Here is an 18,473-nt window from a genome sequence, read left to right as displayed (position 1 = left end):
GTTAAGCCGCTGCCTTCGGCTCAGGTCATGATCTCGGGGTCCTGGGATCGAGTCCCGCATCGGGCTCTCTGCTCAGCAGGGAGCCTGCTTCCCTCTCTCACTCTCTGCCTGCCTCTCTGCCTACTTGTGATCTCTGTCTGTCAAATAAATAAATAAAATCTTTAAAATGGGTATCTCCTGATCGAAAAGTCTAGATTTTTTTTTTCCAAGATTTTATTTGACAGAGACACAACGAGAGAGGGGACACAAGCCGTGGAAGTGGGAGAGGGAGAAGCAGGCTTGCTGATGAGCAGGGAGCCGGGTGTGTGCTTGATCCCAGGACCACGGGATCACGAATGAGGTGAAGACAGACGCCTAACTAACTGAGCTGCTCAGGTGCCCTGAAAAGTCTAAATTTTTAAAAGTACTTGCAGATGTTAAGAATAATGTGGATCTTAAAGGAACAGTTTTACCACTTCAGTATCTTAAAAATGTCACAGAATTAAGTATTACTTAGCATTATGAGGGGACTGACCCACTAAGTTATTGCATTCAATTATGCTTTTCCTTCCCGGGGAACAATGGAGAATCTATAAGCATGCAACATTGGATTCTGAAAAATTGTTAGTGAAAGATTAAGAGTCAAAGCCCCTTTCATTCTCCTGCACAAGTCAGAGTTCAACTTACCTGGAAAACTAACCAACCAACTAACCACTGTTCCCATATATGCAGCAGGCACTGTAACTCCAAACTGTCCTGATGACAAAATTGATGTCACTTCTATGGTGACTGGAACCTAACTTCAAAAGCACTTCTTTAATTTCTTTCATGTTGGATAAATACTCTTGCATCTGAAAAAGAGTTCTTTCTACTGTGGCTACCCGGCCTTAGCCATCGCATTCACATTCTCTAGCACTTCCGCATTTTACGTACGTGTAGGTGAGATCAGGAAAAAAAAATGTCCTCATTCTGACAAGACCGTCTTTGCTATGTTAAATCAGGAGAACATACTGAAGATTCTAAACTCCTGAATTGCAATTCAATTCCAGAAAATTAATAACTCAGAATTCCTCAAGAATTCCTATGAATGGCTATCTCCAAAGGCTGAGTGATCAATTAGCAAAGCTCTCTTTAACCATTTGCCTATTTGATAATACTTTTGAAAAAGTTAGCGTAACTTACTGATTCTACTTGTGCTTTGGGATTTGAAGACCAGAGCTGTTTCTGCACTTAAACCACAGCAGAATCACCCAAAAGTTTCAACGTATTTATAAATTTCTCCCCATGTCATTTCAATCACATATTGAAATGTGCCTATTTTTGCACAGGGAAGGAAAGGATAGGTGGGTAGAGAGCCTTTTTCTTAGAAAGTAAGAGAACAAAAAGGACTAGGTAACAGAGGTAGAGAGGAGTTTTTGGTAAGGAGGAAACTTCAACAAAAGAATAATGAAACTATTCAGAGGGCTGTAAGAGAATTCAGCCGAGAGGCAAAAGGTCAGGGCTGGTGGAAGAACTCAGGGGGAAAAAACTACAGGGCATGCTCACATGTATTTGAAAGGCCTTGGTTTAATGAATCAATATCCAGGTTTAATGAATCAATATCCAAATGAGGGGCTTGAAGGCTTGAGATAGCAGAACCTTCGGAAGAGCCGACCAAGGGGTGGCAGAGCCATTTCCCAGGCATCTGTGCTTTGAAGCCATACAGAGGAATTCCAATGTTAGTTCCACCCTTCCCATCAGCTTGGGTGAATTAATAGGGTCTCAGAACCTCAGTTTCTGCGGCTGTAAGATGAGGCTATCCCCTGCACCTGTCTCTGTAGGACTGACTGTAGTGAAAATAATCCATGGCGTCAGTAAACGCTCAGTATCTATTGTAGGATGATGTTTCCTAAAAACAAGGTTAAATGTAAAGGAAGTTCTCGGAACAGAGCTTATTGCATAGTCCAGGGATGACCCAGAAGCTCTGTTTTGTAGCAGTTTGGTGCCTGAATTCTCAAACTTGCCCTGTTGCATCCGTAACTTTCTTAACCGGTATAATGGTTCCGAGTTCACTAGAGCAGTGGTCTGGAAGTCTCTCTCTCTTTTTTTTTAAACGATCAGTTATAGGAAAGGAGTTCAAGTGATAAAAGTTGTTAAATCGCAGGCCCAGTAGTCCCGTTATTAGGTTTTGAAAAAGGATAAAATAACTGAGGTTGGGCGCCTGGCTGGCTCAGTCGGTTAAGCATCTGCCGCAGGCTCAGGTCATGATCCCACTTGCTCTCTCTCTCATAAATAAATAAAAATCTTAAAAAATGATAACGGAGCTCTAGCAGGTAGAACAAATACTCCCTATAAAGTCTGTAAATATCGTATTTTTGGAAATAAGAACAATGAGATAATTCCTAGGGTAAATCATTCAGAAGAATCCCAAGGAGGTCTCCACTAAGGAAAAGGGTTGAAAAATTTACCAGAGTGAAAACAGCCCATGAATTTGTTAAGAAGTGTGTTTTTCTTGTGCTGAATTTCTTCTGCATGACACAGTTGGATGCTAATAACCAGAAGAAGCCATAAGAATAAAGAGAGCACTGGATGGTTAGAGTGCATCATAAATGACAAAATACTTTACAAATGGGACTATTACCCAGGTCAGTGGGGGTTTGTTTCCGAAAAAGGGAGAAAATGGGATTAAACTGGAAAAAAAATTTTTTTAAAAAAAGATTTTATTTATTTGACAGATCACAAGTAGGCAGAGAGGCAGGCAGAGAGAGAGAGGGCGGGAAGCAGGCTCCCTGCTAAGCAGAGAGCCCAACATGGGGCTCAATCCCAGGACCCTGAGACCATGACCTGAGCTGAAGGCAGAAGCTTTAACCAACTGAGCCACCCAGGCGCCCCAAAACTGAAAAATCTTTAAAGAAAGGTCATGGAGAGTAACTTCTTCCCAGTTAAGGGTGAAATGAGTTGATTTGTCTTGGCATGTTCCCCCCATTGAAGGCTGTGCCACCTGGGAAAACAGAGGAAGAGTGGCCTCATCTTGGTCCTCTAGTTCTTGACCCTCACACTGCATAAGGGATTCCAACTCCTTCATTTCCACAGCTGCTTAGAGCTCCTCGAGGCTGCACCATGTCCAGTGAGGCACAGCTGAACACCGCGGATTTCTCAGTCAGTGGAGAGTCCGGAGCAGTTTTCTCTCCATACACTTACACTACCAGTGAGTATGGAATTAGGAAAAACTCACATTTCCAGAAATGCCTTTGGGTTGTGGGTACAGTAGTTCCCCCTCATCTGGGGCTTTAGTTACCTGCACCTGTAGTCCAGACGCAGGCGACCCTGCCCTTCCTCCCCATGTATGGTCAGAAGGACCACAGGAGCCCAGTGCCACGTCACAATGCCTATGTCATTCCCCTCACCGTGTCTCGTCCCATAGGCATTTTATCATCTCACACCATCACAAGAATGGTGAGGACAGTCCAATGAGATATTCTGAGAGAGACACACGTACCTTTTATTACAATATATGGTTATAATTCTTCTCTTTTAATTACTAGTTATTATTGTGAATCTCTTACTGAGCCTGATACATAAATTCAACTTCCTCACAAGTTTGTATGTAGAGGAGAAAACAGTATACACAGGGTTTGGTAAGACCTGCAAGTTCCAGGAATCCACTGGGGGTGATGGAACATATGCCTCATGGAAAAAGGGGGGTGGGTGGGGAGAACTACTGTATTTATGGTGGTGATTGAACAGGTAGATGGGAAATGAGGCAGAAAACACTAGAAACACCTATCCAGCGGTGTGGCACAGCAGGCACAATGGATTGGCAGTTTATGAGGATTCTAGTGAACTGAAAATCTTCAAGTTCAAGGCACAGAGCAAGGCGTGGTGGGACACACCAACTAAATTTGGTTCAGTGTTTGGGACAATCTTAACCTGAGTACCAGGCAAATGCTTATTCTCCACAGCTACTGGGATGAACCATACTGTGATTTGGGAAGGAAAGCTTCAACAACAGACATTTCTGGGTTATGGTTTCCCAAATGCTTTTACACATAACACCTTACCTGAGTTTTAACACTGCCTCAAGTGTGGGTAGATCAAGTATCCTGTTTCCTTTACAGATTCTGGAAACTAAGGCTCAGAGGGGTCAAGGCAGTGGCCAAAGCTTTCACAGCAGAGGCAGGGTGAGATCCTAGGTTTTCTGATTCCCCATCCAGTGGGAAAAGAAAAGAAAAATGGAAAGACAGCCCAAGAAGTATCTCACCATCTAACCTTTTAAAATGTATTTCAACTGCACAGGTACCCACCAGCTGTATCTGTCAGATGACTCAGGGCAGAGGAAAGAGAAGCCCCCGGGCATTTTCCAGAGGCCAACACATACTCTGGGTGTCGCAAGAGGAAAATGATTACACACACGTGCTAGTGCGTGACTCCTGAGCTTGGACAAAACTACTTATTCCGTGTAAGTGCAAGACTGAGGATCCCTGTCTGCTTCCTCACCTTTCAAAAGCAGGAGTGGGATTTCCTCCACCAAGACTCAAGGGTAAGGCTCAGCGAAGAAGAATGAAGGGGAGCATAAAACCTACCCCATCTGTCTGGGGAAGGATTAGCAGCCATGAAATGATCCAGTAAGAACTCACCCAGAGGCTTTTCTGCTACCCCTCTTGTTTCTGTGTGACAAGCTTTGATGAGAGAAGGTGACCAGATTGGAGAAAACATGGCCAATTCCACCAATACCCAAAGACTTCACATATACTGACACATAAAGGTCCAATTAACTTCCCAACCATAACTGCACCTAGCGAAGGTTTGTTTTTTTAATATTTATTTATTTGACAGAGAGAGAGGGCATGCTCACAAACAAGGGGAGCGACAGGCAGAGGGACAGGTAGGAGCAGACTCCCCACTGAGCAGGGAGCCCGATGCAGGGCTCTATCCCAGGACCCTGAGATCCTGACCTGAGCCGAAGGCAGATGCTTAACCCACTGAGCCACCCAGGTGCCCCTCATGAAGGTTTTTCAACAACAGAAACATTCTGTGGCACGAAGAGAACGACTATACCTCTGAGCTTCATAGATACAGCCTTTGGGGAACCCGAATAATGCTTTGCTGACATGAATTCATTTATTCAGAGAATTAAAGAATGCTTACTATGTGCCAAGGACTAACTAGCACCAAGGAGACACCCACTGGCCTTTATGAAGCTCTTGTTGTAGGAGGAGAGGACAATAAACCAACAGCTACAATACATGGCATATCGGACGGGGAAGACCCTTCTGGAGAATGAGGGAAGCTGCGGGTGGGTGGGACGCAGCCCTAGGGGAAAAGCAGTGCTTCTGGTTACCAAAAAAATAATGTCAGGAGGGTGGATGTTGGACATATTGAGAGATAGATATTTACCAGCACATAAAGAAACCCACAGGAAGAAAGTTCAGATTTGGCAAAAAAAGGCAGGGACGCCAAACGAACAAGCTGGGAGCCATCTTCAGCTCCCACATCCCATCTACCACAACGAACCAGCTGCCGAACTTCTCAGCGGCACCTGCTGGGACACACTATATCGTATTCCAACCAGTCCTGACCCCCAACACCAGCTGAGTGTTTCACCTTTTTTACCCAAGGACCCATGAAATGAGTCCTGGACCAAGAGTGTATCCCTAGACTTCCCCACAAGTTGCTAAGAAGCAAAACTTCCAATGCTAAGATAAAGTATTTGCAGAGGAAGGAATCTCAAGAGAAACCTCGAGAAAACCTTATCACAAATTGTGATTAAAAAAAAAAAAAAAAAAAAAAGTAAGCGCAAGTTGCCTATCAAAATGAAACCCGGTCCAAGAAGACTGCAAATGATCTTTGCTTTCCCTTTTGTCTGCTGGTACTTCCCCTCCCTGTCCATGAGTCTCTCCTGTATTAACTCATAGCTATTTGTTCCTCTTAAAAAGAGGACTCCATCACAGTGTAGTTATGTAAAGAAGAAAAGATTTCATTAAACCCCTTAGGGAAGGATCTCTTAGGGCAAGCTTTCAAAGGCTAGGAAAATAATATTTTGTCATGGGTGTCACACAAAAGTACCAACAAAAGAGGAAAATGATTAGCCCGCTGGAAAGAAGAGTGTGTCTTACTTACCCGGAATAGGGATAATAGGGATACTTTCATTGGGGACGACCCGAGGTGAACTGCTATCTTCCACATAGAAATGAGCTGTCTGAAAACATTTCCTGTGCAGCAAAGAGAAAAACATGCAAACAGTGAGACCAGAGAAATACACTTGGAGTTCATTTTTTCCCATTCTTCCTTCACAGATTTTACCAGCTTTAAATACCACACAGCACTGAGTGCAAGCCCATGGAAAAGTAACAAGATTTAAGAAGGACAATATTCCATCTATTGGAAGAATCCCCAATAGCCGAAGAATATAAATATATATATATACATATGTATATATGTATTATATATTTTATTATACCATATTTCTCCTGAGAGTTAAAAGGAGAAAGCTTACTAGTGAACTGCTCTAATCCACCAAAACTTGGCATCCACAGAGCAAAATTGGCTCCACACACTGTTAGGATGACCCCACAATAGTTCTAAATTTGACCCATTAAGAAGAGTCATTTGGTTTTCCCACACCTCCAGCCCCAAGTTCAAAACCACACCTCAAACCCTCCCAAATGCAGTCATCAAACAGCTCCAAGTACACAATAGCAGCACATTGTCAGTGCTCCGAAGGCCCCCAAAGCTACACACAGCTCTCTAAGAGGGTCGGAGGGCTCGGAGGGGGCAAGCCCTCAGAATCTGGGGCCCTGGCCAGACAACAATGGGGAGAAGAACCTGGAGCTCACAGGTGTCCCCTGCCTGTTGTCTGTGTTATTTTACCTGGACTTCAGGCAAAGCAGGGAGCAAACACTGGTCATCACAGGACACGCAGTGCACAGAAAAGCCATCAGCAGCTCACTCAGCCTCTGCCTACTGATGCCGGCTGGCCCTCGGCTTTCCAGCATCCACGTCACTGCTCATTGCGGCCCTAATGAGCTGCCGGAAGCACAGGCTGAATATTTAATGAGGCTGCTCAGCGTGAATGGCTATTGTGACCAGAGAAGGGTCCCTGTTCATCTGGCCGAGGGGCTTCACAGTAGCTGCCCCTGCTGCTGGGGCTTTTAGCCAAGCAGGCGGCATCCTTCTGCTGCTCGGTGTCCCTGGGACCCAGCCTGCTCCTGGGGCGCCCCACACCAAGCCCCGATGACACACTCCAGCTCTGCTGATCCCGGGGGCTGCATTCCAACCACTAGAGTAAGTCAACTTTTCTTCAGAGCTGTCTTTGCTCATTTAATCCAAAGTATCCTGCAATGATTCCGCTGGGCACGGCACTTTTCTTTCAGCAGCGCCTGTTTCCAGACGAAAAGCAGCTCTAACCGATTGTACATTTGGGCACTGTTCTAGAAGCAATCTGGACTGCTGCTCCATGCCATTAGGGGGTTCTGAACATAAGTCACTCCTACTCGGCACATGTCTTGCAGGACTGCTCTTGCAAAGGGCTGAAAATGATGCTCCCCTCCCCCATGAATTGCCTGGCATTCATAATATAAATAATAAAACAAGTTTTCATCACTCATCGTTAGCTGTCTTTACCTAAATTTGGAAAGAACGTCAGTCAGTCTGACTTAAGCTACATGGATATGAAATGCACAAAATGTTTTAGGGCTCTGATAATAACCAGATCTTCTACTGAATGTGAAAATGATGGAAATCCATGTGGAAAAAAAAAACCACACACACACACACACACACACACACACACACACACATGATTTTGTCTGAGGGAATAGCTTCTTTCTGTTTCTAAATCAGTCATCAAGTTTTCTAATCTTGGATTCCTCTCTCCCTCAAATTTGCATGGATTTCCAGAAAGTAGCATTCAAATAAAAACACAGGTGACGAACTCCACAAGTGAGGTACAACCTTAACCGCCCAGTGTCGTAGCTAGAGATGACCTGCCTTTGTTGAGATACTGGACCACTCAGGAACTTCGTAGCCCAAAGAAGTGCTCTCCAACACCGAAACAAATGACATGCAATTCATCAGGTCAGACTTGAACTAGCTGAAAACACACACACACACACACGCAAATAAGTCTCCTATTTTAAGACATAACTCCTACACCTGTTAAATTTCTAATATATAAAGCTATTAATACACAGAACTGCTATTGGTCAAGGTAGTGCTCAAGTCAGGTGACTCTTGAAAGGATAAACTGTATCATCGATTCTTTTTCTGGAAGAAGGCAGGCACGCCATCCACTCACTGTTATGTGGGGAGCTAGCAGCTTTGCATTCTCTTTGGGGAAAAAGAAAAAGGGCAGCGTGTACCGAAGCACATCACACCCCAGTGCGCCATGTGCTGCTGTGTATAATGGATTTTCCCTGGAGCAAAATAACCCTGTGATTGTCAGAGAAAAGTGCACTGCCGCAGATGAAGGTCAGAAATTTGGGAGACGCAGCTTTCCACATCGGCACCTCGGTGCAGGTCAAACCTACTTTCCTCCCACACAAGGACTCAAGTGGATAATGACCTACAGAACTTTGGGGAAACACCTTCCCTCAGAATAAAGGTTTCGGGGGACTCAGCAAACATCAATCCAGCACCTCCCGCTTGGCACGGAGCAGGCAGGCAATGCCTTCTCCCTGCAACTGCCTAGAAGCTTTAAAGCCGCTTCCTTAAGCCCGGCCAAGCATTCAAATTGCATACATAATACATGATGTCAGCAGAAAAATTAGGGAATACAAAGGCACGAAAAGGAAAAGCAATCAATTAGTTACTCCAAATCGTCTACCTAGTGACCAACACTATCGGCATTTGAGGAGTATATCCTTCCACGCTCTTCCTCTTTTATTACTGTCCCTCAACATCTGCGATGAGGGGCCAGTGCAGTGTGACCAAGAAGACAGACAAGGCGCTTCTCTTGGTCAAGATCTGCCATAAACAAGTCAACAACTGATTTCACGTAGTCAAGGGGCATGAAGAGAGTAAGAGAGGCTGAGCCTGTCACCACAGCGGAGACCCGACTGAAGAGGATTAGCCAAGGGCAGGTGTCAGGGAGGACAGATCCCGGCAGGTCAAAGAGCTCGTTCGAGAGCAGAGTGAGCTTGCGCGTCGCAGGAACTGAACGGACGCCAGAGGTAAAGCAGGGAAGGGTGGCAGGAGGCAAGGGGGGAGGGGCGGCCAAGAGCCGGATCGTGGCAGCTCCAAGGCCACAAGTGTCGCTGGTATCTGCGGGAAATGGAAAGCTGACCAATGGCTTCAGTCAGTGGGGGGCACAGTCAGACTCGTCTCCTTCCAAACGCTCATTTCGGCTGCTATGGGACGAGCCGGGAGGACAGGACAGCAAAAATGGAGTGAGGACATGCATCGGGGGCTCCTGTCGCCATCTCACCCACACGGAGACACACGCACAGTCTCTTCTCTGTTGTGTTTGTAAAATTAAACCATACTGTACGAACTCCCTTACAACAAATAGGAACTGACACAGTCATTAATGCTGGCTTTCTCCCCCATTTTATGGCTGTGTCACATAGTCAGATATTTAGCCCTTTAATCATTAATTACCAGAGGTCTGCTTTTTCTTTTTTTTTTTTTTTAAAGATTTTATTTATTCATTTGAGAGAGTGGAGAGAAAGAAAAAAAAAAGAGTAAGCACACAAGCCGGGTGAGCAGGAGAGGGAGAAGCAGACGCCCTGCTGAGCAGGGAGCCTGACACGGGACTCGATCCCAGGACTCTGGGATCATGACCTGAGCAGAAGGCAGAGGCTTACCCGACTGAAAGACCCAGGCGCCCCTGATGGTATGCTTTGACTGAGAGGCTGATCCAGATGCTGGTTTGGTGTCAACTTTTCACTACCACCGACCACACTGAGGTGAACTCTTTTGTATGCAAATTAGATCCTGTGGGTTTAATACCCAAGAAAAGCAGCTGGTCCAAGGGTCCAACATGACGCTGAGTCTGAACTCACTCCTTTCAGAGTAGTCCCACGAGAGATTGTTTTTGGCCTTCAGCAGTATTCAGGGATAAACAAGTAAAGGCAGGGATTTTGAAAATGAGGGAAAAGAAAACAAGTTTTCATGCCTCTAAATGCTTCCACTGTGATGTATTTGAAGAGGCAGTATTGTCTCTCATTTTGAGCTCAGGAGAATGGGGACAGGATTTCTGAAAATGTTCAAGGGGGTCACTGTGCATACAATTTCAAATTTCTGCCCAGGTCCGATTCGCTTTCAACTTATTCTAAAAATGCCCCTTGAATGAAACAGATTCTGGATTATAAAGGGCCATTTTTCTAAAATTATCACTTCTTTACAATGAACATTTACTTAGCAAATACCTTCAAAAAAGGAAAGAAAACAATGAAGTGCACCATGTTTGGAATGAAAAACACATTTACAAGTTAAATGACCAACTACAGTCTGTTGGATCCCCACCATACGTTTTATGTTCTTCCCTTTCCCCCTTTCTTTCATCCCTTCCTTATTGTCCCTCTGCTGACCACCGATATGTCTCCCTTGGGAACTGAGAACAGTTAAATCTTTTCCAATGACTCTGACCAGCTTAGTAATGATCCAAATTAGGTTACTTCTGCTTCCCTTAATCTACCTTTGCAACAGATTCTGCTGATACTGAGTTTCCTAAATTAGGTACACCTTCATATTGGAGGGTCCTGAAGTCAGTCAGTCTCTCTCTCTCTCTCTCCCTCACACATAAGCACACAAGTCAGTAAGGTTTCAGTCAAGTGGTGGTTATCAGTGAGCTACATATCTATCTCTTTGGTCTGGGGAGCTTTTAAAACGCCCATGCTAGATGAACCCCACCCCTAGTGATTCTAGCTGAGCAGCTCCATGGTTGGGGAACAGGCCTGTGTCATCTGGAAAGACTCCCCCAAGGACAATGGTGTGTGTTGTCCCTGGTTAAGAAGCGCAGTGATACAGGGGAAATGGTTCCAGACTCTATGAAAGCCACCGAAGAAACAAAACAGTCTCAGATGGCACGTACCATGAAAGTGACCATAAATGTAAGCATCTAGAATTTATAGGGTCCCAGATGGGATAAAAAACCGTAGTTGAGAATTCAAGGATGTTAATGTAATCCTCTAAAATTCAGTAAAAAATAAACTGCATCTCATATACTTAAATAAGAATTTGAAAGGTCTTCTCCTCTGTTTCTGTTGGAACCTAAGTTCTCAGAAAGAGGATGGCATTTCCTGAAGTTGAAGCATCATCTTCTGCCACCCATACTGGAGAACTGTCTCCTCAGATCACAGACTTCGCAAGTGAAAGTTTTTCTTCCCAAAGCGACTCTTTAAGTCACCTTCGTGGATAGTTCTGCTTACCGACCAATTAAATTTTAGTTTCTGTCATGGAATTGAACTTGCATTTACTTATTAAGTAACTCATGGCTGTTCTGATGTCCTTATTCCAAGTGTCCCACCACATGAATGGAACTGAAAAACACGGAGTTAGATGGCTCTCTCAAACTCATCCCCGTGAAGAAGTATCAAGATAGAGTTACAGCAAACATTCACTGAATGCTTCTAAATAGGAACAATAAAGACACCCCGGTGGGCACAAGGTCATTTTCCTCAGTTCCAACTCAAGAGTTACGGGGACCAGAAGGCAAACAAAAAGGGAGATGCGCGTTTATTGGTCTCTGAGCTGGTGCACTTCTTACATGCCTCTCTTCGAAAACCTGCCTCTCAGCACTGAATGCCAGTCTATGTATTTAAATGTATACATTTTTTAACGGATACATTTTTCATATAACACAGATCCTAAATCCAAGCCAAGGGTTTCTGGTGCTTGACCGAAGATGGCCAACCTATTAGATATAAGTGCATCTCATGAAAAGTTCTAAGGAGCAAAATGCAAACACACTTGCTGTATCACTCTCCATTCATCCATTTTTAGAAAACGAACGTGGGCTCTTAAATTTTAAGACTTCTAGGAAAGGCTTGACTGGAAGTCAAGAGGATAACGTGGGATACCTTCTCTAGCAGCTCATCAAACCAATACGGATTCTGGCCAGCAGTCCCTTGGTCTCAAGCCCAACCCCACGATCCGTGGTCCAGGCCCGTGTGGTGCCCGAGGTCTCGTGCACGGAGGATCAGTCAAACTTGCGTACAGCCCACGGACACATTAAGCGGGTACTCATGAAGTCATGACCATTTGGTCCTGAACTAAAATTTCTAAAAATAACCTCTTATTTCTTCAGTTAAGGGAGAGATTTTGAAGAGAGAGGTTTTTTTCAAACACCAAGGAATCTGTGCTGGAGAGAAAGCAATATATACAGTAGACATCCACCAGGATCCACAAGCCCTCAGTGTCGGCTCTCCGAGCTCCCCACTAGAGTGTGCACGCACACAGCCAGCACGGGACAGGCCCAGGGTGCTTAACTGCTTCTCTGGATGAGAGAGACAGACAGACAGATGGACAAACGCTCCCCCACTGCAGCTGCTCTGACAGCATTTTATCAGCATCAGTAATTACTCAAGTTACAGAGACTAAAATGCAGCCAATGAGGAAGAGGAGGAAGAAATCTCTAGACCTGGACCTGCCCTTCTTCCTCCCCATCTCCTTCCAGGAATCTGACACACCCTTAACCCAGAACCCCCAGACTGACCAAAGTCCAACGGAAAGACTCATTTCTGTTGCTTCAGTTTTTTTCCCCCAGATACTCACATCGATAACTTTGCTACCATCATTCTTAATTAAAAACCCTTCCTGCCCCTCTGACAAGAATCTGGGAAATAGGTGACAGAGACTTTTTGAGAGTAAGCTGCTGATCTTGGGTCCGGGAAGGCTGAATATTGGAAATACTGGAATTCCACTTAGCACCACCGTGTATTGAAAAGGGTCCTGAAAAGGCAGCATGTCCAGCCTTGCTTACAGGACCAGCAGTTTCTGAGATGTACAGACATCTGGGTCAAAGCGCACATCCCTTTGACAAGCGATGAGAGGTCCCATTGTTCTCATTCTGGGTCCCCGGCTTATTACCACACTGCCCTCCACCTCGCTGCCGCGGGGGCCCACGCAAGAGAAGACCACAAGACCATTCCTAGAATCTTCCACAAACCTGGGATGAAAAAATAATGGAACGGTGTGTAGGGGTCAGAAGCCCAGTCACGGTCTTCCAATTAAGCTCCACGGCTTTATCATCATATCAGGGTGACAAGGACTCTGTCATGCAGCGTGCAGCTCAAAATGCTAATGGCAGACTAGAACAGGCAGTTGGCTGAGCTGCAGCTGCATATTAATTAAGCAATCTTAACTGATTTATATACTGCCCTCATTTAAATTTACAGTGCCATGCCTGCTAATAATCCCATTTATTTTCATGATGTTGACTACAGAAAGCACATTAATATTTACTTTTGTGAATGGATCTGTTATAGTAAACCATGTATGAATAAGAGCCACTTATAAATAGAAAGTTGAGAACATTCACATGCCTTCAAGGAAGATGATTGCGGGCTGTGTTAAAAAGATGGGGATTGATTTATTAGGGCAAAATGTTTCTGGAAATTGAAGTGACAAAGACAACAATAGAAGGAAAAGCCTGTGGGCGTTGCTGGGCTTTTCCTCAAAGGGAAGAGTCTGCTTGCAGTAACTCCCGGGTCCCGCTTGGAAAAGAGCCCACTTTAAGTTCAGAGCTGACATTTTTTTCCCGGCTGCCACCACTCACTTGCCGTTCAGTTCCCTTTACTGTATGTGAAAGGATTCTGTTTGTATAACTCCGTTTATCCCTGTATTATCTTCTCAGGACGGAATCTTCTACAAAGAAGAATTCGGAATTGCACTGCTCATTTTCATAGTCTCCAAAACGTAAAAGGCACATGTGATCTGACAAATACTTTTGGGAATCATCAAATGACATACTTCACATCGGGGCAATTCTGGAAATCCTGGGACATATGGTTGTCATACCTTAGGTAAGTACAGCCTGTCAGATGTGAGGAGGAGATGAAGGGAAGAAGGAAAGAGGAAAAGTGAACCAAAAACTATGAAGACGGATGAGGTGTGAGAGAGGATATGTGTATCACACGAGAAGAGGTTTCAAAATATTTTAGACCTCACATGGTCAGGAGAGGTGGCCCATTCAACTCTTATTATAGCTGCAAGTGACAAAAATCTGATTTCTGCAGCAAGAATTTCACTGGAGGATACAAAGTGCTTGCAATTACTGACTGAGGAATGTGGGAGGAAATTAAATTATATGCACCTAAGTGGTCTCAGCACAATACACTTTCATGCTCAATATTAAGTTTGCCAAGCAATCCTCAGAGAGTCCTAGGAATGACTGAAATTGTGCTAATGCTTTCCAGGAGATAAGACAGCAGAGGTCATTTCATAAACCACATTTTGACCAGACCGAGAACATGAACAGAGCAGTTTTTATGTCGTGACTGGCTTTCAGCAAGGGAGCTCTAACAGCACTGCCCAGTCCTCTGAGCTCTTACCCAGAAGAAGGCTTCAAGTCGGGAGCTTTGAGGTAGCTGTCCCAGAATGTTCTCAATTTTTGGACTGAGGCTTAAGGGACTCTCCGCCTCCCCTTGCCACTGTTTGAAGGCAGGGACACAATCCAGCATGGATGGAGGCGCTTAATGGGGACAGGATGGTCTGACTCCTTTTGGGCAGGAGGTGAGAAATGAAAACTCACATTTTATTCCCTGCACATGATTCAGCATCTGTAACATACAGTGTTCCGGTAAACACTTATTGGCGACTATCTCATGAACATGTTAAGTCAGTCATACTTCACCAGGAAGAGTGTTATTTTAAGGATTTAGCGAGATATGACATGTCTTTTCACTGAACAGTCCTATTTAGTACTTTCTAAATACTTGGGACCATCTGGGAAAGAGAAAAGTTGATCCAGACATCACACTATCAACCAGGTCAAATTCCAAATGATTTAAGAATTCAACATTAAACTTTGAAGCCATAAGAGTACTAAAATAAGTCATCTCAGAATGGAGGAAGACTTTCTAATGCAGACACAAAATCTGGAAACCAACAAAGAAGTTTATGGGGAAATTTGAGTATATGGTGTCAAGGAAACAGCATGAATATAGTTCAGAGACAAACCACAGATGAGGAAAAAAAATATCTGCAACCCTGATTGCTGACAGTCATCTCTCTCGATTAGAAAAAGACCAACAACGCAATGGAAAAATGAGCAAAAGACCTACAGTTTAGGGCAAAAGAAACACAAAGGACACTAACACGGAAGGTACTCTGCCTCACTCATGAGAAGAGAAAAAAACAGTCCAACTATACTAACGCACCATTTCCCCCTCACCCATGAGGTTGGAAAAAATCACCCCCCATTTGACAACACACGGTGCTGGGTAAGGTGTAGGGAAACAGGGACTCCTGTGTGTTGCTGAGAGAAGCTGCCCTGCGTGTGGCACCAAGGAGGGCAATTTGGGGCCATCCATCTAAATTACAAATGACTATCGCTCCTGACACAGCCCATTTCCTGACTCTATCCTACACACAGACCCTCCACTTGCACAAGGACATCAAGTTATTCACCTTGACTGCTTGTAATAACAAAAGACTGGGAACAACCCAAATGACAGCCATACGGGATTGCTGAAATAAATCAGGACAACTATAGAAAGGAATAGTGTGCTTCCATGAAAAAGAACGAGAAAACCACAGACACCTAGAGAAAAGTGCATTAAGTCAAACAAGCAAGGTGTACCAGCGTTCTACCATGTGAAAGGTCTGGGGATAGAGGTTCCTATTTGCTCACACAGCCTGCCCCCAATGTCCGGAAAAAGGATGAGAAACCAGCAGTCGAGGTTACCTATTTGCAGGAGTCAGTTGGGTGGGTGACCAGACGGAGATGGGGGGGTATATAGAATATTAAGCTCTTTCATTTTCAAGTGCATCAAGTATGACCTATGCATAATTTAAGTCAATCACTGTGTTATTGAAAAATTAAATACTTGGGTCTGATTTTTTTTTTTTTTAAAGATTTTTTTTATTTATTTGACAGAGATCACAAATAGGCAGAGAAGCAGGCAGAAAGAGAGAAGGAAGCAGGCTCCCTCTGAGCAGAGAGCCCAGTGCGGGGTTCGATCCCAGGACTCTGGGATCATGACCTGAGCTGAAGGCAGAGGCTTCAACCCACTGAGCCACCCAGACACCCCATGATATATTTTTTAAAGATTTTATTTATTTATTTGACAGACAGAGATCACAAGTAGGCAGAGAGGCAGGCGGGGGGCGGGGGGGGGGAAGCAGGCTCCCTGCTGAGCAGAGAGCCCAATGCGGGGTTCGATCCCAGGACTCTGGGATCATGACCTGAGCTGAAGGCAGAGGCTTCAACCCACTGAGCCACCCAGACACCCCATGATATATTTTTTAAAGATTTTATTTATTTATTTGACAGACAGAGATCACAAGTAGGCAGAGAGGCAGGCGGGGGGCGGGGGGGGGGAAGCAGGCTCCCTGCTGAGCAGAAAGCCCGATGCAGGGCTCGATCCCAGGACCCTGAGATCATGACCTGAGCTGAAGGCAGAAGCTTAACCCACTGAGCCACCCAGGCGTCCCTGGGTCTGATTTTTATTTATTTTTTTCCTTCTCCGTTCTGGCGGAAGATAATCGGCTATCACTTCTTGCAGCCAGTGTCTGGCCTTCACGGGCTCTGTCCACTGTGGGTGGGGATCATTCAAGGCAAGTGAGGTCAGACCAAACGGGCATATGGCTATTACCCTGCGATTTATGTGCATAGACTTCGCAACAGCTACTGTTAAGTGTCTGGAGGGTTGCTATTCAGGCAGCTTTTGGGGCTCTTCTCCTGATTCCTGCCACATTTTGGACAGGATGCAGACCAGGACAGGAAATGAGAGTGGATAAAAAGAGGCCATGGCAGGAGATGAGAGGCTGACGGCCCTGTTTCCCGGAAGCACCTGCAGCCTGGTAGAGGAGGGCGGGGCCCTTGTTCTCTGGGAGGCTTTTTATAGAGCAGCAGAGGATAGAACTGGGTCAGGAGGCTGCTGCTAAGGCTCCTGGGATAAAGAAGGAGGGAGGAGAGGGGAGAGTGAGCTGGTGGTCTTCAGCACACACAGCCGTCAAGAGGAACAAGGAACTGTAGGCTCCGGAGGAACGGACAATGGCAGGGCAACCGCCTAAGGAATGGGGGTGATCTGAGCCCCTGGAGGACAGGATCTCTCCCTGGCCCACTCTTCATTATGGATTGATTAGAAAAGCCCATCCAGCAGTGAGGAGGCGCCGCTCAGGACTCAGACTACCACGGGGCTGTCCCACCTCAGCCACCACAGCTACGGAGCCCAGACAAGTAACTTCTCAGAGTCTCTGTCGTCCCATCCTCTGGGTGGGGAAATATATTACAGGCACTAAGCACTTCACATGTACTCCATCATTTCTTCTCCGCAACAACCCCATGAAAAGGAACTATCACTGCACCTACCCTTAGATGATGACAACAAGGCTCAGAGGGCTTTGTTCAGTTGCTTAAGGTCCCACAGCTGGGAAGAGGTAGAGCCACGGTGAGAACCTGTCTCTCGCTGAGCCAAGGTCTGTCTGTCTTTGCTACTACATGATCAACAAGGTAAAGTAAAACATGGGATTCATAATCAGTGGATTGTACAAACACTTAGAGCTTTCCAGGACAGTACTTAACTTCTAGGTCTAAATGAAAGTCATCGTGCTCTCCCCAAGCTTCTGGCACTCAGAAGTGGAGAAGAAACCAGAGAGAGTGGGCAGTGTGGGACAAAATACACCTTCCTAGAAACTAAAATACATCTGTAATAAGCCATTCCCGCATCTGGGGCTAGGAACATAAATCAGAGTTAACCACAGGCCACCTAGCTGTGGCATCGTGTCTGAAGAGAATCTAGAATTAGATGGGCGTTATCTCTGTGGGGCCTGCGAGCTGAGCCACTCTGTACTGTGTTACAGTCAGAAACACATTATGACAGACTGGGCATGAATACTAGGCATTTACATGATGTTGAAGGTACTTTCTAAGACAAGAACTTGGGATTGAGCTAAAGCTATGCAGAGGGGTTTCCTGTTTCACTTTTTACCACTGGAGTTTTGGAAACAGATTAGAACACTGAAATAAAAAGTAGAAAGATCTTAGAAAGAATAATTATATTACCAGTGTCTACAGTTACCTCTTTTCCCTATAAGGTCAAAACCATACCATGTAGCTTCAAAGAGACTAGATCATAGAATTTCTCATTCATCTTCCATAGTTCTTGTACTCTACCTTCTCAGATCTCCTAAGTATACCTGATTAGAGTCGATGGGTATCTAAAATTTTATCTCAATGATCTGACTTATCCTCAACCAAGGCAGATGAATCATTCCATGTAAAAACTCTGAGGTAAATACTATAAATTTGTTCACTGAAAGTAATAAGAAAACTACTCACAACACAGTATTAGGGAATTATTGTAATTGGCAATATTAAAATATTAATTACCATATTAAGTAGAGTTTGT

At 44.8% G+C, this 18,473-nt stretch overlaps 1 protein-coding gene across 5 annotated transcripts in view; it reads right to left on the bottom strand.

Annotated features, from left to right (window-relative positions):
• Positions 1-18,473, bottom strand: part of PTPRG (protein tyrosine phosphatase receptor type G) — a 699,794-nt gene that overhangs the window by 48,804 nt on the left and 632,517 nt on the right. For all 5 annotated transcript variants that reach the window (XM_032359252.1, XM_032359242.1, XM_032359260.1 and 2 more), the window contains one exon: positions 6,079-6,170. In XM_032359252.1, the coding sequence (XP_032215143.1) occupies positions 6,079-6,170 (92 nt within the window). The remainder of the gene's footprint in view (positions 1-6,078; positions 6,171-18,473) is intronic.

The sequence above is a fragment of the Mustela erminea genome, chromosome 1, assembly GCF_009829155.1.
Source record: "Mustela erminea isolate mMusErm1 chromosome 1, mMusErm1.Pri, whole genome shotgun sequence".
NCBI classification, from domain to species: Eukaryota; Metazoa; Chordata; class Mammalia; order Carnivora; family Mustelidae; genus Mustela; species Mustela erminea.
This window is presented reverse-complemented; position numbering and strand designations above follow the sequence as displayed.